Source organism: Corvus brachyrhynchos, unplaced genomic scaffold, assembly GCF_000691975.1.
Source record: "Corvus brachyrhynchos isolate BGI_N302 unplaced genomic scaffold, ASM69197v1 scaffold7, whole genome shotgun sequence".
Classification (NCBI taxonomy): domain Eukaryota; kingdom Metazoa; phylum Chordata; class Aves; order Passeriformes; family Corvidae; genus Corvus; species Corvus brachyrhynchos.
Window position 1 is genome coordinate 3,150,555 of NW_008239054.1, and position 16,483 is coordinate 3,167,037.

The 16,483-nt window shown below is 38.9% G+C and overlaps 1 protein-coding gene across 1 annotated transcript in view; it reads right to left on the reverse strand.

The window, feature by feature from the left end:
* Positions 1-16,483, reverse strand: part of EPB41L4B (erythrocyte membrane protein band 4.1 like 4B) — a 172,003-nt gene that overhangs the window by 152,328 nt on the left and 3,192 nt on the right. Inside the window, exon 2 of the mRNA XM_017739074.1 lies at positions 10,782-10,856. Within this exon, the coding sequence (XP_017594563.1) occupies positions 10,782-10,856 (75 nt within the window). The remainder of the gene's footprint in view (positions 1-10,781; positions 10,857-16,483) is intronic.

The following is a 16,483-nucleotide window of genomic DNA, read 5'->3' on the forward strand; positions in this document are numbered from 1 at the left end:
GGACAAGTTTAACAAAAGACTCAAAAAAATCAGAGGTCTTAACTTCATAAATTTGAAACTGCCTCCCCAACCTCACTCTTCCACCCTGTTAATCTGAAGTACTTGCGCTGAGGGAACTTCAAAACAAATTTTATCCAGCAATTTGAGAAGTTCATGACAAACACTTGTTTTTCTGTGATTTCCAGTGTGTAACAAGTCACTAATACATAATTAGAATACCTATAATCTCTAGATTAGCTGTAGCACAGACAGATTTGTATTTTAGCAAATTATCAGCTTTGTCTATGCTTTATCACTGTTCTTAACCAAATTCTACGCTGCCATTTTCATGCAAAAAGATGTGGTTTTAATTTAGGCTTATTGGGTGTTCCAAAAGGAAAGCTCATATCTTCTACCCTACAAGGTTATCACAAGACAGTCACCTCAATTCAATAAAGAATGTCAAAGCAAAAGGAACTTTGTACTGTAACACTGCAATACCTTTAGTCAGCTTCCAGTATTTGTGTAAGGTGAAATTCTGCTTCTAGAACAAAGTCCAGATAAAAAGGCACTACAGCTAAAGTGGTTTCCTCAGTCTCACATAGTCAAGGGGCTTTCCATCTACAGAATATGTCTTAAGTTTCAAGACTTTAACAATCCCATTTCTCTCTCCAGCAGTATCTCAGATCCTGTTTTGGCCAGTATAGAACTCAAAAATTTACTCCCAAAATACAATGGTACTAGTTTGCAGGGACTTTGCAGACAAAAATCCCTACAGAGGAATACTGTGGGCACAGTAAGAGCAATCCAGAACCATACCAAGAAGCCTGACAGGACAATCTTACTGCAGCTGTTGAACAGATTGGTACTCTACAAGCCCACAGACTCCCATGACTCTGCTAAAGATCACCATTTCCTGCACACCACCACACATACACCTTTATCTCAGTCACTGCAGCTCAGTGTGTCTCAGGTTTAAACTCCTATCTGGTTATTCAGCACACCCTTTAGTCACAGAGTGAGACAGCTAAAGGCAATAATGTCTTAGGCAATCTCTGGTAATCTTTTCTGCAGCAGTTTACCAGAGCCTCAAGTCTCCCGTCCAGATGGGGATAACAGACACTGTCACCTTACTACCCAGACAGTATAAAACCTCCAAAGATGCTTTGGGAGTATCACAAGAGGAGTAGCAAATGCCTGCACCTTAAAATAAATAAATAATCATTTTAAAAAATCATATATTAAATTGGAAACCTTCACCAATGAACACTAAAATCAACACTTCTCAGCTCTGGTCAGCATCATCCTTTAAGTTTCCCAGGCCAGGAACAAGTTGATCTCCCTCACCCTGCAGCACAACAGCCCTGACTGTAAATGGATGCAGGCATGCATGTACACAAAGAAGCACCAGATGGCCTGGGAGTTCTGTTTTCTTTAGCATTTTGAAAACAGGATTTATCCCACCAGCCATCAGAAGAACACAACTAGTTAGTCACAAGAAAGAAAATCCTGAAGCAAAACTTTATTTCAGTGGTTTTCCCCTCAAGAAAAAAACAAAAAACAAAAAAAAAAACCACAAAAAAAACCCCCCACAAAAATAAAAAAAACAAAACCCAAAAAAAAAACACCACCAAAAAAACCCCAGAAAAAGTTTATTCAAATGTTTCACAAAAATAAAAAAAAACAAAACCCAAAAAAAAACCACCAAAAAAACACCACCAAAAAAAACCCCAGAAAAAGTTTATTCAAATGTTTAAAATAGTTGTCATTCTAGTTGAAACCTGCTGTTCTAATGTAACTTGTGTATTTGGAGCTAAAAGCATATTTTCCATTGGAACATTTTCAGCATGATTCAGAGCCATCCATTTGCTCTTTCAAGACAAATAATCTTCCACCTGCTTCTTAAAAAGCATTGGTTTAGATCATGCTCTTAAATAAAGCTTCCTTCCATAAATGCAGTAATTTAATAGTAAACCTTAAAAGGTTAATTTGGAAAATGTAACATGAAGTCAAATTCATTCATAGTTTACTTTCCAAGTGAGAGACTAAACCAAAAATAATTGAGGTATTAGAAATGGAAAGATAAAAAAATTTAATTGACATTTATTCACAATCAAGATTTACTGAATTTGTAGTAGTAGCAAGACCCATTTCTGGAATATCTACAAATAAAGATTTACAATAAACTCAGACCACTTGAATTTTATGGATCCCTGACAGATTAGGAATCCAGGCTCTGCTCAATGCAGCAGTCATCTTCCCTGAACAGCACAATTTCCTTTCACCTCACCTGAAGCCAGCCTTAAAGGGATAAGGGATGCACTCCATCACAGGATATCCAGATCAAGTAACGACCCTAAGACCACCTTTTCACCCCTGGTTCCATTTGAAACTCCACAGGTGAAACCTAGACAAAGGTGACTTTCTCTAAAATTCCTAGTGTCTTTCTAAATTCAGTATCAGCTTTGGTATTCTTATCAACTCTGGCTCCCTGTTAGATTCTGAAAATAAAAACTAGAGACAGCTAGGTCCAGTCAGCAATGAATTAGATAACAGCAGCATAAATTATACCACTCATCATGATCTCAAGAAAATTGTCTCATAAAACAAGTCTAACTTCTTCCTCCATAAAACTACACTTTTATTTTATTACAGCCATAAGAACCCTTAGATAAATTTCTGCAAGATCTCTGACTTTGGAGCAGATGAGCTGGTGCAGATCTGGCTTGAGCTATTTACCATGATTTCTGTTGCTGAACAACATAGGTACAGTAGCTGAGCATTTATTTCTTCTCCACTTCATACTAATCTGTCTTACTTTGGTGGGGCAGACCAGAAGCACTCCCATGACCAAGCTATGAGAGCACCAAGTACATGAATCAATCCATTCCTAATAGCCTCAAGGCCCAACTCAACAACACAGACTGTTGCAGAACATACACCTTAAAGAGCTCCTGTGCCCTCTGGCAGATCTTCCCCCACTGCTTGGCCCCTTACTTATGCCATACTTTTAACAAATTTCTGACATTCAATGTTGCGAATGTTTTTTGGTTTTTTTTTTTTAACAATGAAACATCCCTGGATCTGATCCCTGACCTGGCTTTCAGCACAGCCCCACAAACAGCTGAAAGGGCAGGTATCTGTCTACAGCACCAGCACGGAATGAGAAGCCAAGAACTGTTTCAAATTCAACTGACCACAAAACACCCATACTCTCAAAACACAGCTGATGAGTCTGACAGAAGCAATCATAAGCATTCCTAAAATAGATGTGTGTAGTTCACAAGAGGCAGATTTTTAAAAAAATTAATCACGAAGGGAAAGGAGGAGAGCAGACAGCAAGAAGCACTGTCAGTGCAACTCTAAAGTGTTCTGCTCACAGTCACTCACCAGTTTTCCCTGGGTGGGAAATAAAAAAATTACTCCTGCAAAACTGGCACAGTAGCAGGAGATGATGGGTCTTATCAGTTGTACATACTGATTTGCAAATCCTGGGGATGCAGAACTGCATCAACAATGTAGCTGAACTCAGTGAAATCACAGGTCACACAGAGAGGTACATGAGTTTCACTTGCACTCACTAGGTCAAAGACAGTGCCCTGGCTTTCAGCAGCACTGCAAGAACATTGGTGTAACAACAGAAAAACAATGGACTGTGAGCTCTCAGTGTAATGTTAAACAAGGGAACATTAGGTAAGAAGCAATGCCATTTCATATAACATTCAGCAAACCATTATAACAACATTGCTGCGTGCCCAGCTCAAATGTCTGCACATTATTCAAAAGTCAGAAAAAAGCTACAAACAATATTTTTGAGCCTGAAAAGCATCTGTAAATAAATTTTGTTTTTATCTACTTAGACATAGACAAGATTAAGAGGTGGCTTGTGCATGAATTTAGCAGACCTTCACGTGGAGAATATTTTTCCCCATAGTTCCATGACTTTTTGTTGCCTGCCTGCTCAAGTACCAAGACAGGGGATAACAGGGACCATAAAAATATCAAATACAATAAAAGAGCGATTATTATGCTGACAAGTTCACATGCAACATGAGTAAGTAACTGCTTCTCATTAAAGACTCTTAAAGGCAGATGAACTAATGAGATCCAAGGTGAGCACTGACAGTAGAAAAGTGACAGGCTTAAAACATGTTCTTGGAAGAAGTTCTAGAGACTGATCAGGGAAGGGGAATAGATTAAGTGTTCACAATGACCCTTTCTGACCTGAAACAAATCTACAGTTCAGAACCTATTTGTTTACCAGCCCTCCATATGACTCTCTCCAATATAAAGAGTGATAGAAGAAATGACATCTAGGAGAACAGTCAGCTGACTTCCATTCAACATCATCATAACAGCCTTAACAAAAGATGTTAAAAGGAGGAAAAAATGGCAACAGAGACAGCTGGAACATCTTCTGGCCACTAACCCAAAGTAAAATTTCTTAGCAAATGCAGTAGCTCAGTCAGAAATGACTGTGAAGCAGCCAGGTATTTTGGGGTGAGTGGAGTGAAGATAAAAGCAGGTAACAATAATCAGTGATTTTTTGCACATATTTCATTCTAATAATTCCCTTTGAAAAAGAATTGCTTGAAAAACAAGAAATTCTGTTAGTATGTGTTTGTATTCATTTAGTCAGGCCTTAAGAAAACTCTCTCCCTCCCTATTGCAGCACAAAAGGAAAACGTGCATCATAAATCCTAGCTGCCTCAAACATCAATTCCACTTCTTACTGCCACCAGGAACCAGCAGCCTCACAATGGCTTTGGAGATATAAAAGCCACTTTAAGTAACACCATAAATTCATTTAGATCTCACACCAAAGCTGCAGGCTTGTCTATGGTGCCACTTCTGCATTTATAATCTATTCTTCAGCAATAAAACCACCCTGAGTTTATTAGTACTGCAGGTTATGTCCATGTACAAGACAGAAACAGAAGTATACTCCAAAGCATGTATTTTCATTGTGGAACCACAGAGTCATTAAGATTGGAAAAGACTTCTGAGATTGAGTCCAAACACTAACTCAACACTGCCAGGTCCACCACTAAGACACGTATCTAAGCATCACATCTACACATTTTTTGAACACTTCCTGGGATGGTGATTCCATCACTTCCCCAGGCAGCGCATTCACACGCCTGACAACCATTCCAGCAAAGAAATTTTCCTTAACATCAAATCTAAACCTCTCCTGGCACAACTTGAGGCCATTTACTCTCATCCTATTGCTTACTACCTGGAAGAAGAGACCAGCCCCTACTCCTTTCAGGCAGTTATAGAACAGTAAGGTCCCCCCTGAATCTCCTAGAACACTAGCCCTACACCCAGTCTCCCTCTCCCTGGTTCGCCTCTCAGAGTTTCCACTACCATCTGTGCAGAGGCAGAGATTACCCAAGTTTGGCATTTCACAGGAGATACTTTCCAAGCAAAGCAGACGACAGTCTCAGAAGTGGTCACATCTTGTGCCTCTGGAACTGCACTGAGTTCATGTTTTGCTTTCAGAGACATTTTTTCACCACAAACTGCAGCTAGATCGCACAGGGTCAGTCAGTAGAAAATACTACCTGCTTCTTGTTTCCAATGAGCACTTTCACATCATGCGCAAGACAAAAGAAACAAAAGAACTTCGTCCTCCACCTCACTGTATCAGCTCTGCAATGCAGACAGAAAATACGTAGTTTTCTAAGACTCAAAAGGAAAAGCTTCCTTCCCATATAGAGGCTCTTGAAGCCTAATACACAACTTGTGCAAGTATAGCAGGCAGTGCTGCTCAGAGAGCTGCTGCCTGTAGGGAGAGCTCCTCAGGCCTGAGGCTTTTCACAGGATCTATATTCACTGGCCCCCACAAGTCATTTAATGCTGCCTTATCTTGTTAATGAGGTTATTGCATATGCAATAAAGAGGAATTCATATTCTTTAAATACAAACCTAACCAGTTTACCCCACAGCTTGCAAGAAACAACTTTTCCAAACACCTTACTGAAGATTTTAGAATTATATAAAAGCTCTATCTGCCTTAAATTAAGAAGTAACTTTTGATTTCAGTAAACAGTAAGGTGCCTTACTGAATGCAAAAGAAACAAAGTTCATTTTGAGGGCTATCCTTCAAGCCAGCACTTGCACTGCAGCTTGCCCCCTTCTCAACAGCTCCTGAAAGTCACAGCAAGCTCACACAGAGGTGTCACATAGAAGTTCTTCAGACTATTTTCTCTTCCTAGAAAGCTTCCAGCATGCAGCTTACTGAAACAGCTGGGAAAGTTCTCCCGTCCCAGCATTACACAAATGCTGAGAAACTGGCAGCTATTATAGGAAAAAATCTGCTTTGTGAAACACAATTTGGATGAACAGTATTTTCTATTTACGAAAGAGCTCATCTTTCTCCTTTGCTTGACAATTTTTCAAGATTCTGATCATACTGGAAATGTTATCAGATGATCTGTCTTGCTCTGTCAAAGTGAGATGAAATTCTTCAAGAAGAAAGCATTCTATCAGCAGTTAATACAATAACATGTAGGGGGATGAAATCATGGTCTGCTTTCCCGACCATAACAACGTTGTTAAAGCAAAACTGAAATTTGCTGAAATAGGTGAACTTTTTTTTACAAAATACATTTTATGATCAAATCACGGACCAAAATATGCTGGGTGTTTAATGTGAAAATACATCAAACTCTAAGGACATGAACTGTAAAATGAGTAAATCTGCTGGCAAATTTCAATAGCACAAAACAAAACTCACTTGTTTTTTTTTCACAGCACTGAATTTTTCTATTCCCACTCCCTTCTGAGAAATGCAGTCATCAACTTAAGCCTATTTTTTTGCTAATATACAGATAAATGTTCCAACTCCTTCCTCATTTTTTCCATCTTTAAAGTAAACATCTTTTTTCCTAAAGCCAGAAATGACAAATCAGAAAAGTTTTACTAGAGGATATATTTTAACACATATAATATGCAACACATACACATCAACATGCAACACAGGGAAAAAAACCCATTTGTAAGTAAGATCAACAAAAGAGGGGATGGCTCAGAGAATTCAAGGGAAAACATGAAGGGCAGTGGGTAAATAACATTATATTGTTTCCCTTTCCAAAGTTAAGAATACTATATAAAATATTTTTTGTTGAGATTATTTCCTCTTATATTGACCTCCCAAAATATATTATACACCCTTCATGAACTAAACCCCATCAATTAAAAGAAAAGTTCCTCTCCAAGTGCCTACTGTTTGCAACACTTTGAGTTTTGATGCTCCAAAGGCTCACCGATTTTCACACCTAAAAACAAGGGGTTTGATTTTATAAGTTTTGATACCATTCACTGAACAGAGAAAAGCCAACTGTGAAATATCATTGTATGAGCAGAAGGGAATGGAGACATACAGAGCACACACACAGGCTGATAACAGCTTAAGCAATCAGCTTAAAGGAGAAAAGGAAAAGGGCTACAGTCAACATTTAATGGCTTCACTGGCCTCTGTAAAAGGAACCGGCGATCTTTGCAGTCTTAGTAAGCAAGTTCCCCCATTAAAAAGAAAACCCATCAAAATTAACATCTTCTAATTAACTAGAAGTCAAGAACAAAACTCCAACGTGCTGCTGAGAGCTGCATGCAGAATTAATTGTGCCAGAGAGACACAGGGTACAGGTGGAGCCGCCCTGCATCTGGGTGTTCCCAGCCCCAGCTCACAGCGTGGCCTCAGCAGATGAGACTCGTGGGTGGACTTGAGACCATTGGAGTGGGGCTGGAATTGCTCCTCTTCAGGGAAAGGGGATGCCAGTCACAAAGAAGAACATTTCCTGCCACCCTCTCTTCATTGCTGAACAGCAGGGAAAGAAACTAAATCAAACGCAGCAACACGAAACCGCAGGAAGAGGGACGAAAAGAAATTAAGTCTTTTGCACAACGAAGTTACATTGTTACACTGTTAAACCAGCTCTTTCCTCCTCAGAGCTACAGCAGGATGTCTGAATTCCCACCAATTTACATCGACATCCAAAGACCAAAACATGACAGAAAAATGGATACTGCCCACTGGACTTTACACTTGCAGGGTGCTGCCCTTCCTAGCAATACGACCTACTTTGAAGAATACCACCACTCTTCACTTATGTGCTTAATTCAAAGAGATAACAGACTCATCATTCATCATCTCTCAAAGCAAAGCACTCATGGAAGGTTCATTATTCGGGAAGAATTTCTACTCAGTAAGTAGCTTGAATATAAAACCTCCATACTGAGGATCAGCATCTCTACTGAATAGTGATCTTTGTTGCAACACAATGATTGCAGAGAATACTGGCGCATTCAGACCTGCTTACAAAAATGGAAGTCTTGAGTTTGGTCTTTTTACATAAATGTAAGCTCTTAATTTAAAATCATACAATTATCATAGATCCAGGAACAACTAACAAGGTACGAAAAAGATTTAAGTGACAGAAAGCAGCCTTGACCAATTCTGGGTGGAGAAACAAGGGAGAAGAAGGAAAAAATTCGTAAGAAATGAAATGCTTCTTTTCTCAGAAAATTTGGAAAATATTCACTTGCACAGTTAAAGCAAGTAATGTTTGGACCTCATACCAACAAGAGAGATGTGATGCAGCTAGCCTGTTTATATTATTTATCAAAATTAAAGTGAGAATTCATTCACAACCTGAGATAATTTTAAAGCTTAACAAAGACAACTGAAATTATTTATCATCCAATACATAACCTACAAGACCTCACATAGTGAAATGTACGCAATAAGAAATTTAAAACTTAAAAATGGGAAGAACAGTATCCTTGTTTAGTCTCAGTTGAGGTCAAAAAAGAAACAGGTATTTTCCCAGTCAAGACTGCTAAATTGCAAAAATCCTCTCAAGTCTACATTTATTTTAGAGATATATATACACACACACATAATATACCAATAAAAATAATACAATCAATTATTAGTGCTACAAAGAACTACTGTGAAAAGCATTGTTTTCAAACAGCCACAAAAGAATTAATCCTCAGATAAGCTATCCTTCGAAATAATGTTGCAGTGTAGAATAATTTAATTAGAGGTCACAGTCCATAAATGGTAACACTGCTTTTCTAACTGTATATTTGATACCACTATGTTCAGATAAAGTGAAGTTCTTCAAAAGAAAGTACCAATATTCTCCACATATTTGTGTAGAGTTACTTGTAGTATTCCACAAACATTAAACTGGCTCTTCTATCAGGATTTCCAGCCTATTTATCATACAAACTGTACCACATATATTAAAATAATGAAATACAGAACAAATTCAATGTGTTTGTCAGTAAATTTAAAGAAAAAAAGAGAAGGGGGAGAAAAAATAAAAAGAGACGACATTTGGTATTTGTTTGGATAAACTATCTGTGGTTCCATAACAACAAGGAAGGGAAACAATCTGAATCTGTACAGATCAAAACCAAACAGCCAACATAAATTAACTCTTAATATTTTTCATGCTTCATAGTTAGAGTCTGAGTCTGGAACTTCAACAAATATTTCAAAATAATCTCATCACAATATAGCTAATGGCCCAGGACACATTTAAATTGGTGCACAGAAATAAATGGAAATAGTAAGTCAAATGAAGAGCAGATGGTCACTCTAAACACTTCATTACCCTCCAACCCTTTTATTTCTAATGCAGAAAGAATAAAAGAACATTTACCATAGTCTACATTGGAAAACAAGCACTAAAACCTCCCTATGTGTTTCTCAAGTATTTAAAATACTAACCCAGAAACACTATACAAACTGTTAGCAGCTGTTGAGTTCATCCTTCTAGCAAGAAAAGAAATTATTTGTACTTATCCTTACATTTACTTTGCAAAGAGCCTACAGACTCAATGATGAGTATGTTCTCTCTTCTTCTCTCAACCTCCTGTCCACATCATTTAAGTTTTCAGGTCCATTTTTGTTGTCTTGCGTGAAACCATACAATCTTAAAGCATGGTGGTTTAACCTTTGAATTAATTATTTCACTGATAGCTCCCAGTGTTTCCCTAACGTCAGCTCTACAAATAGGAATGTTCACAACAAGCAGTCTTCACCTGCACCATTTGTGCCCTGGCAGACAGGGCACTTACATGAGTCAAGCTGGCTGAATGAGCTGCTGAGCCAGCCACAGACTCATGGCCACAGCCAGGAAATTGAATTTTCCTGGGGAAGGAACAGGACTGAGGAGCGCTTCAAATTTCTGACAGCTGCAGAAAACCACAGAAATTTTCTAAACTAGTAAGAGGGAATAGGACAGACAACTATGCTCAAGCCCCAAACCAGAAGGAAGCAGACCTCTAATGCTCTTTAAAGTGCCTCCCAGAAGAGACCCCTCACAGCTTGTGTAGCTAGCTGCTCCTGGGATGAAAATAAAACTACTTTTACAAATTGGGAAAACAGTGTCAGGTAAAGGAAAACCCACAAAACTAAAAGAAATCTGCTCTTATTAAAAAGAAATTTCATTAGGCATCACGCTAGTAATACAGATGATATCCACACAGAAAAAGTATAGATAATTGCTCAAGGACAAGATTGCAGATGAAAAGGGTGAGTTGAAACAGTTGGGAATTTAACAACAGAAGCCCTGAATTCCAAAATAGATTTATGCTTGAAGAAGGTGAGACACTAAACAAGGCCAGCCTCTCAGAGAAAGTTACATAAAAGGAGGTATTTACAGAGGCACTCCAAGTAGCAGCACAAAGAAGTGCATGAAGACAAAGCATGTGCAGAGAAGTAGAGATAGCTGTCCCCTTCCTGTTTCAGAAAAGGAACAGATGAACAATACATCCCTTACCTTATATATAGTTTCTAGTCTCTTCAGCTTATCAGCCTTTTTCTTCCTGTACCATCTTCTGCAATCCAAACAAAACTAGTCCGTCCTCAGCTTGCTCTTAGACATGTACTCACTTCCAAAATCTCTTTGCTCCTTTTCTTGCCTCATAGGAACTTTTTACATTACAGATGTTCTTTTTCCTCTTCAGGACTCCTACTAAGAGCCTGAAGCTACAGGCTTGCCACCCAGCACTCTAGGCTAGAACACAACCACTGGAACAAAACCCCAAAACATATCAGAAGTACACTGTTGACAAAAAAGTTCCTGTATTGTCAAATTGTTCTGTAAGTTTCCTTCTTATAGACCCTCTCCCTTCAAATCCATGGTGGTCTCCAAAGCTTCTCCAGTGTTCATTATCATACAGCTAAGCTCAGTGCAAACATCTGCTATGAAATGCATTTTTGTGCTAACAAACGAGAGGCCCCAGACACACTGACATTTCACATGGTTACTCTCCTAAGCACAGCTGTCTTTTAGTCGACTGCAAAAACGCTTCTGAAAGAACGCATGTGACAACCTTATCTTCTCCCCATCTCTCCAAACATATAAGCTCTCCATCAGAGAATTAGTACCAGGTGCTCTTACTTTTGTATCTGCATTATACTACTCTCATCACTGCCTTTCTCCCCCTCCCTGGTTGTCAACTCTTTGCAGCAGCACTCCTGTCATCCTGTCTGTATTACACTGAAAAATTGTATTGGTTTTCATTAATAACTAATGGAACTCACAAGCAGAATTTCTCTTACATATGCCAAAACAAAACACTGCTTATTGTCTCCCTTTTCTACTATGTACTGTTGTGATGTCTTTTATCTGTTATCTGCTGCAGATTTATTGGGGATGTTTGGCAAGCACATCAAGGGCCAAAAATTCCCTCTTCTCTCTCAAGAGCCTAACACTGTGCATTTCTGAAGCATGGCTGCAGTCATGCATGCAGACCCCACCTCATTTCTCTCTCTCTGGGGATGTGCATGTTCCTGATTCTGTATGTGATTCTACTGTGAATGCCTTTCACACACCTTCAGCATACACTGCAGCAATGCATCAAGGCATATGGAACAGGGATAACATAATTAAAGGCCATTACCAGCAGACAACACATTGACTTCTAGCTGCAGCTGCTTAATCAGAGCTGTAAGGTACTCAAAAGGCATTTCAACGTGAACTGAAAGAGCAAAAATACCCAACCTCTTCTACCAACAGAGCTTGATCAGTTTATGAAAGGGATTACTGGCGCTCACAGGAACTCATGAATGTGAGAGGCCTTTCCCTTTCCAGTGTTGCAAAAATGCTTTTAACATTTTCCAGCAAGTACTCTAATTTTATGTTGTTGAAAGGTAACTTCTGCATAAAGAAGGCATATTACCAATTTTATAAGTGCTAAAAGCTTTAAAGAATTTATTAAAAATCCCATTACCCATGTGATGTAATGTATCTATTGAAGGGGGGTGTCTGTGTGTGCAACTCCTTCATCAGGAAACTTCTGGGCATGACCTGAATCCAAGTGTCTACATGCATATTAGTGCATTTCTCTAGAGTTAATATTCATTAAACATTATTTGGAAATCATGTGTGATATGGAAAAAAGAAAAAATGAGTTGCACTTCTGTCCTGGTATTTATAACTTTATCAAGCCAAATACACTAATCAATAATTATAAGACAGAGATGACTGCACAAGAGTTAATTTAACATTTATATGTGATGTAAGCATGGAGGCTAGACAGCAATTTTTGCCATGTTCATGCTACCCCAATAAGAAAAGAATACAACACTTAGGAGATCAGAGATTAGAAAACAGTATTGAAGAACATTTACTATTCCTATCCTGAAGTGTTTCCATAGCAGCCAAAACAATTATTAAAACAGATACACCAAAAGGAAGGCAAAGAAATAATATAAAAGCTATTCATCTGAAAATAATTCACAGAATTGAAGAGTTATATTTGACTCGTTGATTAATTTAATCATTAAACATTACATACTTTCTAATACATCACACAAGTCTTTGTAATGATGCCCACAGCAGCAGAGGAATTTATCAGAGCAAGAAGATTTTTAGAAAGAAGTATTTATAACAGACAACATGTTGACTGCTGTGGATTCACATCACAGAAAATGTAAGGTATCTTAGATCTGCTTTGCAGGATGAGGATTTTCAATCTGGAGGAAGCTTACCATTTGCTTCTTCTTTTATCCCATTTAAGACTACAGAAAGCCAAGAACACTCTATACATGTTCATTCTCCTCCTGCCCTCCCACAATTTATTAGAGAATACCATTTCCAACAGCATTAAGTGACATTAATTCCTGCTACTCTGGACAGTCCCACTGAATAGCCATCTTTCATATCTGCCCTTTAAGCTTTCATAAGATGCACCTAATTAAAAATCAAAGACTCAGTTTTAGAAATGTCAGCAATCATGCCTTGGAGTTAAGAAAAATTTGGCTTTTTGGCTTTATCTGTGAGCCATCTATGTATTAACTGGCAGGCACCATCACTGCTGCCTAAATGTCAGTGCTCTTTCCTTGCATTCTTTCTCCAAGAACACAGCATCACCTACAACCAGTTTTTTCTTTCATTAGAGTCACGAGTCCTCCAGAAAAACAGAGGCAAGACTGTTTTGGCAACAGTGAGCAAGTGGCCTTCCATCTGCCCACAACCAAGTTGCAAACTCTGATCTGTTAACAGCCTCCAGTGTAAGCCAGAGTGCAACACAGAAGATACCGAATAGGTTCCCAATGGTAAAAAGAAATGCACAGACAGCTACGTGTGAGGGAGGAGCGATGGTTTCTAATGGAAGTGTTTTTCTCCTTGTGTCAGCTCTCATCACTGGATTTCAGATGTGCAGACACGTGGTGTCAGGTCAAGAAGAAGTAATGACACCATTTATGTTCCCCTTCCCATGGGAAATCACCCCACAGCAACAGAACTGGTCAACTGCCACTCACTCCTGTATAACAGATCCAGCCTTAAGAGCATCTCACATTCAATACAGGGCCCTGAGGAGCTTGTGGGTTTAAAAAGCCATCCAGTGCATTATTCTGTTTAGAAAGAATACTTTTAAAGTACGTGATTCTTGCCTTAAGAGTGAAGAAAAAAGCCAGCATCATTAAGCAATCCTTGAAATTTCATGCAAGAAGCTGAGTACAGAAACCCTTATCCTGGGGTATCTGCAGTGCTCAGAATAATCTTATGTTGACATTCGTTTGGGGGCAGCTGTATACGAACCAAGTTTGTGAAAGCCAGAGAACACCTACAAATGAAAGAGTACACAGCACGTAGAAGGGAAGGCTAGCAGATGGGGTAGCCCAAGGGCAGAGCACATGCAGTAAAAAGAATAAAGTGCAAATGCCCCAGAAGAAAGAGGGTGTGGAAGCACAAATAAAGAAGAAAGATGACTCTAGTTCACTACTGCTCTACAGCCTAAAGAAGAACATGCAGAGGAAGAACTTGGAGATCAGGGCAGATCTCCACTTCTGTTACCACCATAAACTGACCAGAGTTAACAAGATGTGTACTTTCTGATACAGACACTATCGCACAAATTATAACATTAACTGCAAAGATACTTATCAATTTACTGATGTAGGATTTCTTTTTCCAACAGCCCCCATACAAGAAAACATTGTGGCAGAGCCTGATACATTTAACTTGGACAAAAGTTTCAGGGTTTCAGTTTTATTTGAATATTAAAAAAGCCCATGAAACAGTAACTGGGAAAAAAAAAGGAGAAACCCTGATGCTTTTTTCTATGTATATAGCTAGTTTTCCTCCAGTCAGGCCTCTTCTGTCATTCCTTCACACAAGCAAATAAACCCCGTAGTCTTTGAAATCCAATAAACCTTTCAATTACTTCTAAATGAAGTCTTAGAGATAGCCTAAAAAGTTGTAGTTGCAAGAGTATTGTGCTCTAATATCAACAAGTTCCTTTTCCAACTGAAAGGGCAAGAGGGGTGCAATGTCACCGTGTAGTAAAAAGAGCACATTTTATAGATGTCGGTATCTCCTGAAATTAAGTGCTTGCAAACACAATCAGCAGCACAGTGAAATCCTCTGCAATCATCTCCATACTTGACTTCATGAGTAAGCTGCTCACTGATGATGAAGCCCATACTCCTTCCTTTTGATAAAATTTGAGCTGAAATGAGAGAAACCACCATACACTTTTTTTAAGAGATTCTACTCAATTCATTCAGCTTAACCAGTCCTGCACCTCAGCTTCTGAGTATTAAAGCACATTCTATTTCACGCCCTATTCCCATAAAATCTAGACCTGCAAAGCTCAGAGAAACTTTACTGATCAACTTCTATAAATGGTGCAACGCCTCTTTCAGTTTTTCTAACTCTCAGTGTGGGTGTTACTTTCTGTGAAAGAAAGGGGAAAAACATGAGGAACAGATATGCAATTCAACAGAACAGGTTTTAATCCTCAAAACACTGACAGCTATTACATGCTCCAAAGCCCTCCATCAGTCTAGGGATTTGGGTGAAAAAAAACCCGCCAACTTCTTACTCTGTCTTTGGACAAATGAGCTACAACCACCACATGTGCAGCTCACATTCTGAGAACGCTGGCAAGTCTAAGCTTCATTTGGAGGTGAGTTCAAGCAAGAATGCTCCTTTACTGCTTCTTTACTGCGTCAAGAATGCTCCTTTACAACTTCTTTACTGCGTCAAGCAGATATGTCCATACATTTTCAGCACTCAAGGACTAAGAGTGTCATTACCTCACTTTCTGATGCTACAAATCATCAGACCATCTCAAACGGACTCTAGAGAAAAATCTGACCTTTGATAAATCAGAGTATAACCTTAAACAAAATATTTACCAAGCTTATTGACACAGACCTCTATAAGTAAACCCTTAGCACACTGATAACAATCGTCAAGTCTACTTTATAAAAGATTGTGCTGAGATGCTAGGAGGAGTGCAGCAAGTTGTGAAGGAGATGTGAGGAGAGGAAATACATTACCATTTCAAATATCTGGAAATGTGCGATGTAGTCTGTAGGCAAGGGAGGCCTGATAATGCTGCAGCAAGTATCTCTAGGTGGCTCCGTTCACATACTTCTGTATTCACTTGTAAGAGTCTTACTCAATCTCTTCTGTTTCTTTTAAGCAGAAACAATAGGGTTGCCAAATTCCGTGTTTTAGTGAAATGGTGCCAATATATACAGATGACAGCTAATATGAAAGGCACCTAACAAGAGTCTAAAGGTACTCCAAAAAAAACCTCTCTATTATACTGCTAGAGATTAAAGCAGTGCACAATTTCTCAGGTTGTTACACTCACTATCACTAAGTTCCCCCACCTGTTTTTTGAGACCAAGCTTAATGGCTGTTGACTATCTGGGCTGAAATGGAAAGAAGATTAAATGTTTTTCAAACATGATAAACTTCCATACTATTTCATGGGAAACTTGGGTTTCAAGAGGGAGGGAAAAGGTCAGCAAAAAAGGATGGGTGTTGAGTATTTAGCAGCTGTGAGGAATGGAAAAAAACAAAACTGCAAATTGCCGATACACACGGTGCAGCTGCCTTTAAGAGAGAGAAAAGGACACACAACGGGCTCTAGGGATGCTGAAACACCTACAAACGCGGCCCAACCTCAGCGAGCAGGCACAAACAACACACGCACAGCCCCACAGGCCGGCACCGTC